The sequence below is a fragment of the Jatropha curcas genome, chromosome 7 (genome assembly GCF_041381405.1).
Source record: "Jatropha curcas cultivar XTBG-Jc1 chromosome 7, XTBG_Jcur_1.0, whole genome shotgun sequence".
In the NCBI taxonomy this organism is placed as follows: domain Eukaryota; kingdom Viridiplantae; phylum Streptophyta; class Magnoliopsida; order Malpighiales; family Euphorbiaceae; genus Jatropha; species Jatropha curcas.
In genome coordinates, this window is record NC_143157.1 from 29,950,059 (window position 1) to 29,964,167 (window position 14,109).

Genomic DNA, 14,109 nt, shown 5'->3' on the forward strand with positions numbered 1-14,109 from the left:
TGCAGATGAATGAGAAGCAACAGAACAGCACTTACATTCATAAAAACAAGTAGCAAACTTGGCTTGCTAATTATTCATAAAAATGTGAAAATTCCAAGAACAACCATAACAAAATAAAAATTGCATACTGAACATGGTAAATAACGTAGATTTAACAAAGAACTATATCCAAGTGCACAGAAGTATGGGCAAGTAGAAACAATAAAATTCTGTATAGAAATCTTGTCAGATGTATTCCACAATTTAATTACAAGAGAAGATTGTGCTCCGAAATGAATGTGCTGAGAACCACAATGGCAATGTAGAGCTGTTCTTCACGGAATACATCTCTTTCCACACCCTACTCTTCCGATGATACACCAAAACCTGCTTATGGGTTGCCAGAAAAACACATTCACCCGTCTGACTTATTGGGAAGATACCAGGCACCATTCCCCTAATGCATCTCAAGCTAACCATATCAACCACATGCCACTGTTCAGTCTCATAGCCCTTCATCACCCATGTTTTCATCAATGCCTCTGAAATTTGTATAATCGACAAACATCCATCCGACTCCAACAAATACACCCGGTTGCCAGCTGCACAACACACTTCATCCGGCAATGAAATCTTCCTCCAAACATCACAATTGAGATCGAGTGCAAGAATAAATGAAGAACTACCAGTTAGCCAATGGAGTGCACCACTTACAAATACAACCTGGTTCCTATTCATATGCGTAAATTGATCATCTTGAAATGAAACAAATTTCCTCCATTTATTTGAATCCGAATCAAATACCAAGCATATAAATGTCCCATCTGGCCTATGACCAAAGGTACGATGGTAACCTGCTAAAACAACATTAAACTTCTGCATTGATAAATTGCAAGCCAAACCAACTAGAGTGGCCTCACCATCAGGATAAAACCTAGTCACATGCCTTTCTCTACTCCTAGGAAGCAACTTAAATTCTCTCGTCATCGGATTGCAAACATAGTAAACACCCTTATCAGGAATACTAGAGCAACACAAAAGGCCATTACAAGATGCCCTAATTTTCACTCTATCCTTCAAGAAATCCAAGGAGAATTCAGAGACAGCCTTTAAATTATCAATACAGATTAAGCTAGATTTTGATTCTGATGAATCTGAAATCTCTACCAATACCGTTGGGTTCTTAGCAGCTACATCGTTATAGAGCTGAATAAAATACTTATCAGATGATAATCTGTACCAAAGTTTACATACAGTTTTGGCTTTAAATAATGACTTAACAGGCAGTCTCGCAAGAATTTGAAGAACAACTTCATCAGGAAAAATCCCATCTCTCGAATTCATAATTTAATTCCAAAAGTAATAACAAAGGGGGAAAAGGGAACAAAAGCTCGGTTACCCAATTGTAGAAATGAGACAAAGTTATTGGATTTGCTTACCAGAGGAAAATTTCAAGATGGGCAGCGAAAGACAGAAATTCAATTTCATTGATCCGGATTTCCGGGCTCAGAGATTTTCATTTGAGAACATGAGAAAAAAATAAGAAAAGCAATCGTATTTTGGTGCATTTTTATACAGGCTTTTTCATTTTCTCGGGCGATTATGAACAGGAAGGACTTAAATGAAGATGAGATTTTGCTTAAAAAGCTAAATTGATTATCTTGGGATTAGACTGAGGAAAGATAGTTGTTGGGAAAGAAAATGGGAGATCTATGAACAAAATATGTCCTTTAAAAATACTATAATGACCAATTTGCCATTTAGAAAAGATGGGCTTTGATTTGGGGTCTCACAAACTTTCATATGGGCCGTGTACTGCTATTTCTGGAGCCCATCAATGGGACCCACAAAAAGATCTAAACGGGCTTCCATCTTCCTAAAACATTAAAGAATTGCCAAAGATTGCACGCACATTATTTATATACCAATTGCAAATATTCCAGATGCCTTGAATAACCCAGAGAAATACCCTCCTTCCTATTATTACCACCTTAGCTTCCTGTCTTTGCCTTCCCGCACGAACAGAAAACTCATATTTCTTTTCTTTTCTTTCTCTTTCCTTGAAAATTAAACCAAGAAATCCAGTATGTACCATAATGCTCTGTCAACAGCACCAAAGATGTGCATGGCGACAAAAGACATGAAGGCCAGAGCAAGAGCAGAGGTTTATTATGGGAACGAGACTTGCAGAGAGAAGTTCATGTTGCTTCTGTCCGAAATAGGACTGCCAAATGGTCTCTTAACAATAGAGGAGATAGAGGAATGTGGGTACGTTAAGGATACTGGCTTCTTTTGGCTTAGGCATAAGAAGAAGAGAGATTACTGCAAGTTTGAGAGCGTAGTCATCTGCTATGACAACGAAGTCACTGCATATTTCGAACGTAACAAAATCACGAATTTGACTGGTGTTAAGGCTAAGGAATTGTTAATTTGGATTAGCTTAAGTGAGATTTATGTCAATCACAACGATCGTAATCGCATCACGTTCAAGACTCCGGCCGGGTTTTCCAAATCTTTTCCATTATCAGTGTTCAAATTTGAAGCTATTGTGGCAAAAGGGGAGGCAGAGGCGAAGGAAGTGGATGAACCAAAGGATGTGAAATTAATTGTATAAAACAAAAATTCAAATAATTAGCTTGTGGGTAGCTTTGATTATAATGATTGTAAATTATTATTATTATTATTATTATTATAAGGTGTTCATTTGGATCAAGTGTAAGCAAAGATTAAAAATAAAATACCACGTGTTAGATACACATAAATTTGAAGAGGAGAGAAGAATATGCTTATAGATTATGCTCTGATTGCCGTCGAATATGCTTCTGTTTTTAAAAAGGTTGTTATGTTTCCTTTACCTCATCACTCACGCAAAATAAAGGATAATAACATTGGAAAATGATGTATTAAATTACTAATGCCAAAAAAAAAGAAAAGAAAGAGATAACGAAACTACAATAACCTGTCCAGGCAGTCGTTGTTTTGCAGAATTAGTCATATATTACTAACACAAATATTCACATATCAGCTCAAGAGTTAGCAGTATATTGTACCCTGTAACAGGGTTGGTGATGGTGAGCAAAATAAAAGTCGTCTCTGATTATAGTGTTTGGAGGCCGAACACCAAGTAACGCTACAATCAGATTCCTGCTAACCTTGATTAGATGCTTGACTGATGAAGCTACTTCCAGCATTCCCATTTTGGACTAGACCTATGCATTTGGGGATCAAAACTCCCAATCCTGTCAGAGAGAGAGAGAGAGAGAGAGAAGTGGGGTAAATGGGAAAAACAAAGGCAATTAGAGAATTACCCAAAAAAGGAATTAGTACTCGTGGAAAATAAATAACTAGAGTAAAACAAGTTCATTTTTAATTTAAATAGCAGGATACAGTACATCTTATATGATGACAGCATAAAAATAGTTGCAGTGAGTTCATCAAGTGCAAACTTGTTTCTTCCAAAAGGTATTTCCAATATCTTTACATGCAACGTTAGCATCATGCGTCATACTTGAGGATTGCTAAAAAGAGAGATTGGTTTCGGTACCTTTCATTACATACAAGTGATTATTCAAGAAATAGTTGCTATATTAAAGTAGTAGAAGATGATATACATACACCACAAGCAATAATTAGCATATAAAACCAAGAAAAGCAGAACTTAATTCAGTGTCAAATTCATACCTTGGGAACCGCAAACCAATTTTCATCAATCCACTCTTGATGAGGCCTCAGTTCAGAGTGTGCAAATTCCAATTCCTCTCTTGTCTTGAACTGGACAATGTACTTTAAGTCCTCGTGAATTTTAACTATTTTAACTATTCGACCAACCCACCATCCATCATTATACCAAGCATCGACCATTTCAGACAATTTGAAGGGATACACACGGCAAATAGAAGGGGGAAAAGGCCTTAAGTTTGAAGCACTCGCCACTTCCCTAAGGAGAGCACTTCCATCATCTGTTAACAGACTGTGATATTGCACCACAAATTTGTCATTCCCCAACTTGCTGATAATGACAGCAGAAAACCAAGCACCCTGGAAACCAACTTCATCACTTTTTACTTCCACCTTTGTCCCTATACAGAACTTTGCCTCCGCATGTCTCTCCAATTCAATTGACTCACCCTAGATGTCAAAATATTGAGACCATAATCAAATTAAAAAAATGTGGGAAGTTGGAAACATGATTATTTGAATATTTATTTTTTCCATTCTTGGTAATTCATCTGCTCTTTTCTTCGATTATTTAAATTGTTGTTGAAAAAGTTAATTCCTAATAAGCTGCATACATCAGCTGGTCCACCAAAATATTTTATTGATTGAATGCAAAAACTATCATTAGGAAAAAAAATTATCACCAGAACTGCCCCAAAGGACTGCTTTTTAAATTAAAGTGGCTAGGTGCATAAACAATAATATTAAGTGCTTAATTCCTTCTATCTCATTCACTGCATTTCTTTACAAATTATGAACTCTATCGGCACGAAATTGAATAGAAATACAAAAATCTGAGCATTTAAAAGTGATACCTTTATCCATTTTCCACTGATCCATTCTTGATGATGCCTCAATACTGAATGGTGAAACTCCAAATTTTCCTTGGTGGTGCTGAAATAAACCATGTACTTTGATTCATTTAGCACTCCTGAAACCTCACCCTCCCACCACCCTTCATTGAACCAAGCATCGACCTTCTCAAACTGTTTAAAACGGCCATCTGATGGCTCACAGGGTGGAAAAGGTCTAACATGCGCTATATCTGTCACTTCTCTCAAGGGTGCAGTTTCATCATCTGTTACCAGGTTCAGGTATTGCACCAAAAACTTGTCATTTCCTATTGTACCAATAATAGTTGCTCCATACCAAGCACCAATATAACCTTCTTCATCACTTTTGACTTCTACTGCTGTCCCTGGTCTGAACATTGTCTCTGACTTCCTTTTGTTGCATTTGATCTTCAACTTTATCTTTCCAGATTTCAAGCCCATCAGAGAGAATGTCTTCTGCAACTCCAGTTCTCACCAAACAAGAAACATATTAAAATCAAGTAAAATCACAAATGAAGATAAAGGCACCTTCAACTTGTCAAGCACCGACAACTAAAAACCTATATTCCCTAATAATATATTGATGAGCATTCCATTCAACGTTTCCCAAACAAGAAACCGAAAATTCATAAAAGAAACACGACAATGACAATAACTTTACAAACAATAATGGCAGAGTAAACGAAACATAACCTTTACAAGAAACTATATATAACAATGACAGCGCAAAAAGCAAATAAATACTGAAAATATCTCGTCCTATATAATAATTTCTTGTAATCTGCAAACAATAGTTGAAAAAAAAAAAAAAAGAGGCAATCAAATTAAACAAACCCATCAAAAGACTAACATAAATCAGCAAATAAACACAAAGTACAAACAGATGCAGACAAAGACACACTTGTTCAGTAAGAGGTGGAACCCAAGAGCCATCATCCCATTCACGATGAAGCCTTAAATTGTTTTGCTCAGCCACAATCCCCTCGCTTTTCCCGTCAAAGCCCACAATATACGTAGAATTCTCTAGTATATCCTTAACAGTCCCTTTTTGCCACCCATTATCACAAAACACATCCACACTATCTTCCATTTTGAAGCACTCATTAAGCTCTCTTGGCGGCATTGGCCTGACGCTGCTCAAATCTACCAGCTCCCTGAAATGTTTTTGGTTTTCTGTTTGAATGATCACCAGGTTGTGGTACTCGACAAGGATTTGGGTCTTTTGCTTTGCCGGTGAACGGAGCACTGTGGCACCGTAGTAGGTGAAAGTGCTGGGACCATTTTCCCGCTTCAAGACCTCAACTTGGTCGCCTTTGTTGAAATGTGTATATGAAAGATGAGACATTTTGGTATAAATTGAGGAGGTTTAGGGTTTTAGAGGGTGAAGTTTACCAAATGGAAAACCTAAGAGAGAGAGAGAGAGAGAGAGTAGAGAGAGCAGGTGTTCCGAGTTTGTGATCATTGAAAGCTGAAACAGGCACGAGTACTGGCGGGAGCTAAAGCGGCAAACCATCAGTTGCTAACTTGCTGTAATTTTGGAAAGAATATCAATCAATACCCTTGTCATGTCTCTTAATTACGACAACTGCCACTAAGTACAATTATCAACTATTCACTTGTTTTCCCTACTTGTCGTTTGTCCACTACGATTTATTGGTCACAAACGACTAACTAAAACGCCATGACGTTCAAATTCCAACCAAGTCAAATCAACAGTCAGTAAGTACCCGAAATGCAGCTGACCGGTCGTTCACAGTTACAAGAAATTCTTAATAATCCCAAAGGAACAGAAGAAAGTCCTTGACGTGACAGATAAATAAATTAGTTTGCTCATTCGACTTTACTAATTACGGAAACCGAACGAAACGAACAGTTTTGCTATTTTGTGGACTGTTTTTCAATGGGCTTACTTCTACACACATGGCCACAAGTTTTATTTGGGCTTCTTTTGTTTGGGTTTGACTATGGGCCTTGATGCCTAAAATGGGCCAGGCCGAGAACCAGTGCTCTAAATGTTCAGACCCGATAGCTTCAATACATTTCCACAAGGAAGCATAATTTACAGAATCAAGAATATGCAGTCAGGCAGTATATTCAAGAGGTTGGAGCAGAAGTTCATCTTCATCCTTTCCATGTCTTTTCTTTTTAATGGAAAACGGTTGAAGAATGCATCTTGACAGGCGGCTTAATGGGTCCTGCAGACCTTCAATCTCATAATGTCCAAATCGCCAATCTCTTTCTATAAAAGGTCGGTATATGGGTTTGTCAAGACCTCCTGTTATGGGAAAAAAATGAAAAATGATACGATAATAAGTGATCTCAATTCAAATTCAACACCAGAATGATAAAGGATCTTATGTTCCAGAATGATAAATATCAACTGCTCCATTTACCTGCATACATTAAACCATTTTTATTAACTTCTCGATAAAATGGTCGTCTCTTTTTCTCTTTGGCAGCTCTTTGAAGGTCATTCCATGCACGCGCCCGGTCTTCACGTGTAATTTTACCTGTAGTCACCACCTGAATTTGTAGCAATGGAAGTATTAATAAGGAAAAGCGCACAAGAGGGCAAAGAACAATGGAGGAACCAAAGATGGATAGCCGTAACCTTGGAAAACAAATAGTATGAAGGGCGTGGAATCCTTGCTAGACCATTTTCACGATCAACTGCCACAAGTCCAAACTTGGGACCATAACCATCAGCCCATTCCCAGTTGTCAGAAATTGTCCAAAACAGGTAACCAAGCACAGGGACACCCTGCAAATCAACCACAGGAATATCGAGCACTATGTTATATTGACCAACAACACAGAATTTTGACACAACAAGAAAAGTCGAGTTAAGATTCAAGACCATGGTCATTGCTGCATAAACAGCAAGTAAATGTTCCAGCAGATATGGCCGACGGATCAGATCTGTTGCATCAGAAACTCCATTCTCAGTAATGATGAATGGCAGCTTTAGATGTTTATACCTCTCATGGAACTGAATCAGCATACGGAGTAGGCCATCCGGATATACCCCGCGTCCAGATTCACTATACTCATCAGTCTCTACAAGTTTCAGTCCAACTCCAGAGACCACTTCCTGACAAAATCAAAGATCAGCAGACTTAAATGTGCATGTCCACCATGTTCTAGGTTAGAGAAATAACAAACCTGTCCATAGTAGTTTATGCCTATAAAATCCAACTTGTCAGATATGCTATCCACATATGGGAAAAGGGTAAGAGAATTAGCCAGGGAAACAGCAGCAACATCAAAGAGACCATATGGCCGCATAAATGATACATGGTGTGCTACTCCAACAATTGAATTTGAAGACGTCCTGAAGAAACAGAAGTAATTTCTAAGACTTACTTACAGAAGCAAATAAGCATTATGAAATACATAACATTATTTGTAAGGCTAACAAGGACAAGACAGACTAAGAAGCATGTTGGTTGATATAAACTTCTTAATACAAGAATTTCAGGAAGAATTAGTATGGAGCAAACAAATTAACCTCTGCTGATGGATATAATCATATGCCTTTGCATGTGCAATGGCCATCCAATGCATGGCCTGGTTGAAAACACCGGTAGGCAATGCAGAAGTGGCAACTTCCAGTAGATCAGGATCACCGCCAGGCCAAGCACCCGCACAATAAGTTAGCATACAGAACACATGAGGCTCATTAAATGTCACCCAGTAGTCTACAAGCTCTGATACACTGTCAACAACAAGCCTGCAATAAAGGAGCATGTTCAAGTGCTATAATATCACAGCAATATACATAATTTAAATAGCCTTCAAGAAAATTTTGTAACAAGATATGGATAACTTGTGCAATTCTGAACGTTGATTTTCTTTTACAAACAACAAATGAAAATGAAGCATTAATGAAAATTAAACATAATAAAAGAATTTGAAAGAATTACACCACTTTTTTGTAATTAAATGAGTATCCAAAGGCAAAATAACACTGCAGAACCTGATTGATGCATCTAAAACTTTTATAAAACACTAACCTAGTAAAACCCATGAAGTAATCAACAGTTTTCTCGAGTTTCCAGCCACCATATTCACCAGCCCAAGGTGGTAGTGAGTGATGGAACAGGGTTAGCATCACCTTCATTCCATAAGAGTGTACCCTAGTGATGATCCATTTATATCGTTCCAGAGCTGCAAAATTGACCTGCGAAAAAATATTACTTAACTATTTCAAATGTTAAGTTTTTGCAGACAGTTTTTGTTTATGAAAAATTTGAATATCCACATCTCAACGATTTGCATTGTGAGATTCAAAAGCAACAACCCACTGGACCAGTTAGAATCAGACATACAGCTTCGTTAAGCCCATTGACAGGCTCCTCTGGCATAATCCGTGACCAATCTATTCCCATTCGAAAGACTCTGACACCAGTATCTTTTGCCAGCTTCAACTCCGTGTCAGGGTCAGACCAAAATTTTAGCCTCTCCTCCCTATGAAAACCTTCTTGTTAATTTCTCAACCAGCAAGTTTCAGGAATCAAATTGCAATAGATATTAAAAGTATAGGCTTACGGGTTGGGAACACTATGCCATGCAGCTACATTATGATGACGTTCTTCATTTGGCTCAGGCACTTCTTCTTCTGTAAACTTTTCAAATCCTCTAATCATAGCTTCCATTGCTATCTTAAGATGCTTCTTCTTCTTCATTGTCTTCTTAAAAGCTTGATGAGACCCACCATCACCAGTAGCTGAACCCATCAGAGGATCTGCTGGTTTCAGGCCCTGCTGTGATGGTGAATTTTCGCAAGTTTCTGCTGCAAACTGGAGCCAAGCATCATTGAGCTTGTCTTCAACATGGGCTGGCGCTGTGGCCAATCCAAAGAAAAACTCATTTTCTTCTTCTGCAGAAAAACATAGAATAATACAATAGTGATATAAATTTGTATGATAGACTGGCCAAAAGCTCTGAAATGCACCAAGCCTCAATTATCTCAATCTGATATCAGCAAAGTTAATTCTTTGTCTATCAAATGCTGCCACACATACAAGAAGCAACTATGTAAACCAACCCAACCCAACACCCCCCCCCCCCCCCCCCCCCAACACACACACAATCTCTGTGGCCTCTTCTTAGCAGGCAAATTGCTCAACTCATATGAAGTGCCAAAAACCATTGAAAAAGATAGTAGTAATTATCTTGACTAGTACAGGAATTAAATACAGAGTTTGCAAACATTACAACAAACAAAATATGAAAGAAGTCTTCAAGACACACCATAAAGCAATTCGTCTCAGGCTTTCTCATTCATTTCATAAACTTTCTAGCCCATGCAGATACAGAGAATCCCTTTTCTAATATGAATAGAATAATCTCAGCTGTTACAAAATGCAGTTTTCTTTTTGCATAGACAAGAACCATGAAGAATAAATAGTGACTTAAAAACGATTAGCTGGAAGCAATACAACACACTTCGATTTCACACATTATATGAGTTTATGAAGAGACGTGCCAAACAACTCCATAAACAACCCAATAGGAAAGAGTTACGTAGCATCATAGGGGTTAAACAAGCAACAGAATATGATTCCCATAATCGCAAGTTTCTTTTTTTTTATCAATTAAAAACACAAACTAATCCTAAAACAAATTATATGATTCCAATTAGCATTCAATCCAGTTTTATGAGCCGCAGATAGGTAAAATTGATAATGAACAAGAGTAAAAAGCAAAAATGAACTCCATTATTTGCAAGTTAAAAACTTCATTATTTGTGCATTACTATTCATACTTGGCTTATTGCTTTAGAGCTCAGCAGAAGCTGATCGTCGTTCAAGTTCATTGAGTCACTTGACTTGAAATCATTTCCCATCTATAAATAAACCGTAAGAGCCTTTCTCCTAAATGCAAAATCCCCTAAAAAGCAAAATAGCAGTTAACAAGAGAATAGAGATTTCAGAAAGCTTACCATCAACATTAAAAGACGCAAGAATTTCAGAGGACTCGTCAATAGGTGAATTGAACTTCCGGAGATTCTTCCTCCTGTAACGCTGGAAGGAAAATGCGTTAGCAGCTATCGTGACGGTTGCCAAAACTCCAGCGATCTTCACGGCTGACACAAAGAGTGTCAAGAACGCCATTTTCGACTAAAACTGCAGCACGCAGACAGAACAGAAAGAAAAGTCATTAAAACTGAATCGTCTGTTATTTTATTAATATTTATTTTAAGATTTTAAGATAAATTTTAGATTTTTTTTTCAATCATTACTAGCATTTAGGAAATTTAAATATTACAAGAAACAATGTTGATTGGAGAGATGATAGACCTGCACGTGTTGCAAAGAAAGACAGTTTGGTCATTCTATGCGCGTGACGGGCACGATGCTGAAACGGAAACAAGGAGGAAGCGACTGTAAGAACAAGCCCCTTGTGTCGCGCGTGCCGTTGAGGTTTATTAAATGGGCCGGTTGTTTGAGAATCGTTGGACTTAAAAACAGAGGTTCAGGTGGTCTAGGAACCAATATTAAAACCTGGTCCAAACGTATGGACATGGTTACTGTCCGTGAACCATAAATGCTACATATGGTCCAATCTCATATCTTGGGCTAGTTCTGGTCAATTGATAATATAGGTCGGCCCAATAAGATTTTTTTATTATATTATTACAATATCATATTATTAGAAGATTGTAATTTCCTCAATAATCATTATAGAGACAATACCAGATTAGCAAATAATTGAATCAATAGAACAAATCAAGTAATATTTAGATTGTCTGTTCAAAATTTTTTACCTCTGGCCAAAATCGTCATTAACATTATGCTTAAATATCAAATAGAAGGTGAATCTGCATACAATTGGACCCAGAGTACAAAATTATAATAAAAGAGTCAACAAAGAGGACAAGGTCTAGCTCTAACTTACATACCTAACAACGACTTGACACAGAACAAACCATTTGCCTTAGCTTTTTCATGTGAGTATTTCAGTGCTTATTGGTGCTACTAATTAGAAGAAGATGGGCAATTGGGAATGCAGGGTGGCCCTAATTACAGTGACAAGTCATAGTCACGGTCAATTTTGCTAGGGGACCTTAGCCCCAGGATTATGACTATCAACGAAACTGATAAAAATATTTACTCAACAGACAATATACAAGTATGAACATACCTTCTATTTCCAAGCAGATGTCAAAATTTCAAATTTTTGTCTTTATCACAGAGCGATCTTCTATAGAAAAAATTATAACTTCATAGTAGAAATGATTTTTAAAATATGATTTCACTGTGGTACTATTGCGCAATAACCTTTCGTATAGTTTTTAGCGGTTTCACGAATTTTATTATTTATAGTATTCGGTGGCATAATTGAGGGGTGTAAATAATCAGTTTGAATCAAGCTCATGCTTGAGCTTAGTGATGTTCAATTGGAAAACTTATCAAGCCCTATCGAGCTTTTATATATACATATTTATAATAGTTATTTTAAACTTATTTGAATATCGCCCATCAAGCTGATTTCGAGCTTAAAATTTATAGAATTGAATTCGAGCTCAAAATTTTCAGGCTCGTCAAGTTTTGAGCCGAGTTCGAACGAGCTAAATTCTATTGAGCCAAGTTTTGAACTCGACTCATTTACACCCTTAAGCATAGTGTTTATACTAATATTTAAAAGTTTGAGAGTGCAAATTATGAAATGTTACTCCTTTTTGAGTTTTGATGAAACACTTTTACACCCTTTAAGCTCTTATGAAAAGCTAGCTGACCACTAACAGTTACTAAAACAAATTATTAGCTTAGGTGTTTAAATGTTGAAACCTAAATTACTCAAGGAAAAAGAAATGGTTTCATCAATCAAGTAGCATTATACCAGGAAACTGTAGGTGGACCACCGAACCAAAATTCAAATTATTCAAGCAGTGAGCTCAGCAAGAATCTTTGCAGGGTTTTGTTGGTTTCTTTCTTTCTTCTCATTCACAAAAAGGGCCTCTCCAGATAACCAAGAAACAAGGACACACACATACAAATTAAATACAGACATGTACATATGGCAAACATCTTTCAGCTCTCCTTTTTTCCCGATTTGGGTATAGAAAATTTCATTATCGAAGTAACCTACCTCATGTAAACAAATTTCCATGGCAGCAAGTTTCAAGCTTTTATGCATCTCTTCTAAATCCATCAGTATCAACCCTTTGTTTAGCTACTAGTAGTCATCAATTATTCACCAAGTGCATGCACATGTCTCTTAGTATTTCAGCGATTCTTTTTCCAAACATACTTCTTTATTCTCCTCATTCACCTTCTCTTTCGTCACATCACACACCTCCCCAATTTACACTACCCAATGCACTACAATTTGCTCGTACCAGATCATGTTCATCTTCTGGTATGCTTGAGAGGTCACGGATCCAGTTCGCTGTAATGCATAATTTCTTTTTATACGTACATTCTCAATTACATGTACGTAAATGGTATCTGTGATCCTCAATTGACATGTACTTATGTAAGTATAAATATAAAATTGCATACTTGACAGAAAGTGTAAGAATATGAAAAGAGACACATTTGAAGGATTTAAGGGTTTATAGTTTGTGAAGTCAATTATTTTAAGTAGTTCCATTATCAATTTCCTATAAATACGTGTCTTGCTGCTAAGGTAGACTGTCCCATGAACTTTTGACCCCAACAAAAGGGACATAATGGCATTACCCTTTGAGTGCAAAGTCAATAGATATTTAATGTATATATATGCAAAAGCAGTGAGAAAAAAAAAATATTTGAAAAAGAAAAGGAAAGCTTATGGTATGGGCAAGGAATGGCATTCAATTATAATAATGCAGAGGACGTATTGTATAAGCAAAAAGGGCATTGGGGACCCATCAAGCGGTGGACAGGTAATGGAGACAAGTAGGTGTTAATTGAGTGATGATAATGGAAATTTTATTCATACCTCCATTTGTGTCTATAACACAAATAGCAACTAATGATTCGTTGTAGTGAAGTGGTAATACTCATATCCAGGGGATGAAAATAAACTCGAATTTCTCAATATCAAAGCTCGGCTCGATAAACACTCGAACTCGACTTAAAAAATATATATATATAAAAGCTCGAATGAGCTTTTGAGCAAAATATTACTAGGTTCGATCTCGGTTAAAGAGTCGATTCTAACTCGATGTAAATCGAATTCGAGTACAAACAGCTTGCGAATCGACTCAAAATATGTATCCAGCTAGAAGAGATTTTCTTGGTAGCAAATCAAAATTGCTAGCCGGTTTCACAAAAAGCTACAGCATGTGTTTACCTAGGCATGGCCATATTGCGGTTCCGGGAACCGGAACCGTCGGTTCGAACCGGCCCGGAACCGCAACCGGAACCGGTGAGAACCGGAACCGGGACGAACCGGAACCGGAACCGGAAAATTCCGGTTCGGTTCCGGTTCCAGCAAATGTGGAACCAGAACCGGCGGTTCCATAGAACCGGTCGGAACCGGAATGGAACCGCCGGTTCTCCGGCCGGTTAGAACCGCCGGTTCGAACCGGTTCGAACCGGCGGTTCTAGCCGTTGTAACTGTCAGATTTTTGTTTTTTTTTTTTTTTTTT

The 14,109-nt window shown here is 37.4% G+C and overlaps 4 protein-coding genes across 4 annotated transcripts; 1 reads left to right on the forward strand and 3 right to left on the reverse strand.

The window, feature by feature from the left end:
• Positions 1-106: 106 nt before the first annotated feature.
• Positions 107-1,686, reverse strand: LOC105643579 (F-box family protein). Its single transcript, XM_012228741.4, has one exon. The coding sequence runs from the start codon at positions 1,321-1,323 to the stop codon at positions 244-246; it is 1,080 nt and encodes a 359-aa protein (XP_012084131.1). The 5' UTR covers positions 1,324-1,686; the 3' UTR covers positions 107-243.
• Positions 1,687-1,919: 233 nt separating this feature from the next.
• LOC105643581 (plant/protein (Protein of unknown function, DUF538)) lies at positions 1,920-2,668 on the forward strand. Its single transcript, XM_012228742.3, has one exon. It carries the CDS (start codon positions 2,066-2,068, stop codon positions 2,591-2,593), a length of 528 nt encoding a protein of 175 aa, XP_012084132.1. The 5' UTR covers positions 1,920-2,065; the 3' UTR covers positions 2,594-2,668.
• Positions 2,669-2,852: 184 nt separating this feature from the next.
• On the reverse strand, positions 2,853-6,196 carry LOC105643583 (agenet domain-containing protein). Its single transcript, XM_012228744.4, has 4 exons — positions 5,431-6,196; positions 4,512-4,985; positions 3,661-4,107; positions 2,853-3,218 (listed from the first exon to the last, which is right to left on the reverse strand). Exons 1-4 carry the CDS (start codon positions 5,872-5,874, stop codon positions 3,204-3,206), a joined length of 1,380 nt encoding a protein of 459 aa, XP_012084134.1. The 5' UTR covers positions 5,875-6,196; the 3' UTR covers positions 2,853-3,203.
• Positions 6,197-6,335: 139 nt separating this feature from the next.
• SFR2 (Glycosyl hydrolase superfamily protein) lies at positions 6,336-10,733 on the reverse strand. Its single transcript, XM_020683000.3, has 10 exons — positions 10,474-10,733; positions 9,078-9,408; positions 8,858-8,996; positions 8,543-8,709; positions 8,038-8,259; positions 7,692-7,860; positions 7,387-7,620; positions 7,141-7,290; positions 6,923-7,052; positions 6,336-6,804 (listed from the first exon to the last, which is right to left on the reverse strand). Exons 1-10 carry the CDS (start codon positions 10,643-10,645, stop codon positions 6,611-6,613), a joined length of 1,908 nt encoding a protein of 635 aa, XP_020538659.1. The 5' UTR covers positions 10,646-10,733; the 3' UTR covers positions 6,336-6,610.
• Positions 10,734-14,109: the final 3,376 nt, after the last annotated feature.

Bases quoted from the DNA above. Each gene is read 5' to 3' on its own strand.
- LOC105643579 (XM_012228741.4), bottom strand. From the start codon at position 1,323: ATGAATTCGAGAGATGGGATTTTTCCTGATGAAGTTGTTCTTCAAATT.
- LOC105643581 (XM_012228742.3), top strand. From the start codon at position 2,066: ATGTACCATAATGCTCTGTCAACAGCACCAAAGATGTGCATGGCGACA.
- LOC105643583 (XM_012228744.4), bottom strand. From the start codon at position 5,874: ATGTCTCATCTTTCATATACACATTTCAACAAAGGCGACCAAGTTGAG. The intron at 4,986-5,430 runs GTGTGTCTTTGT...CTGGAGTTGCAG, and splicing joins TTCCACCTCTTACTGAACAA to AAGACATTCTCTCTGATGGG. The intron at 4,108-4,511 runs GTATCACTTTTA...TTTGACATCTAG, and splicing joins TCAGTGGAAAATGGATAAAG to GGTGAGTCAATTGAATTGGA.
- SFR2 (XM_020683000.3), bottom strand. From the start codon at position 10,645: ATGGCGTTCTTGACACTCTTTGTGTCAGCCGTGAAGATCGCTGGAGTT. The intron at 7,861-8,037 runs GTTAATTTGTTT...CTGTTTCTTCAG, and splicing joins GATTATATCCATCAGCAGAG to GACGTCTTCAAATTCAATTG. The intron at 7,053-7,140 runs GTTACGGCTATC...CTACAAATTCAG, and splicing joins CATACTATTTGTTTTCCAAG to GTGGTGACTACAGGTAAAAT.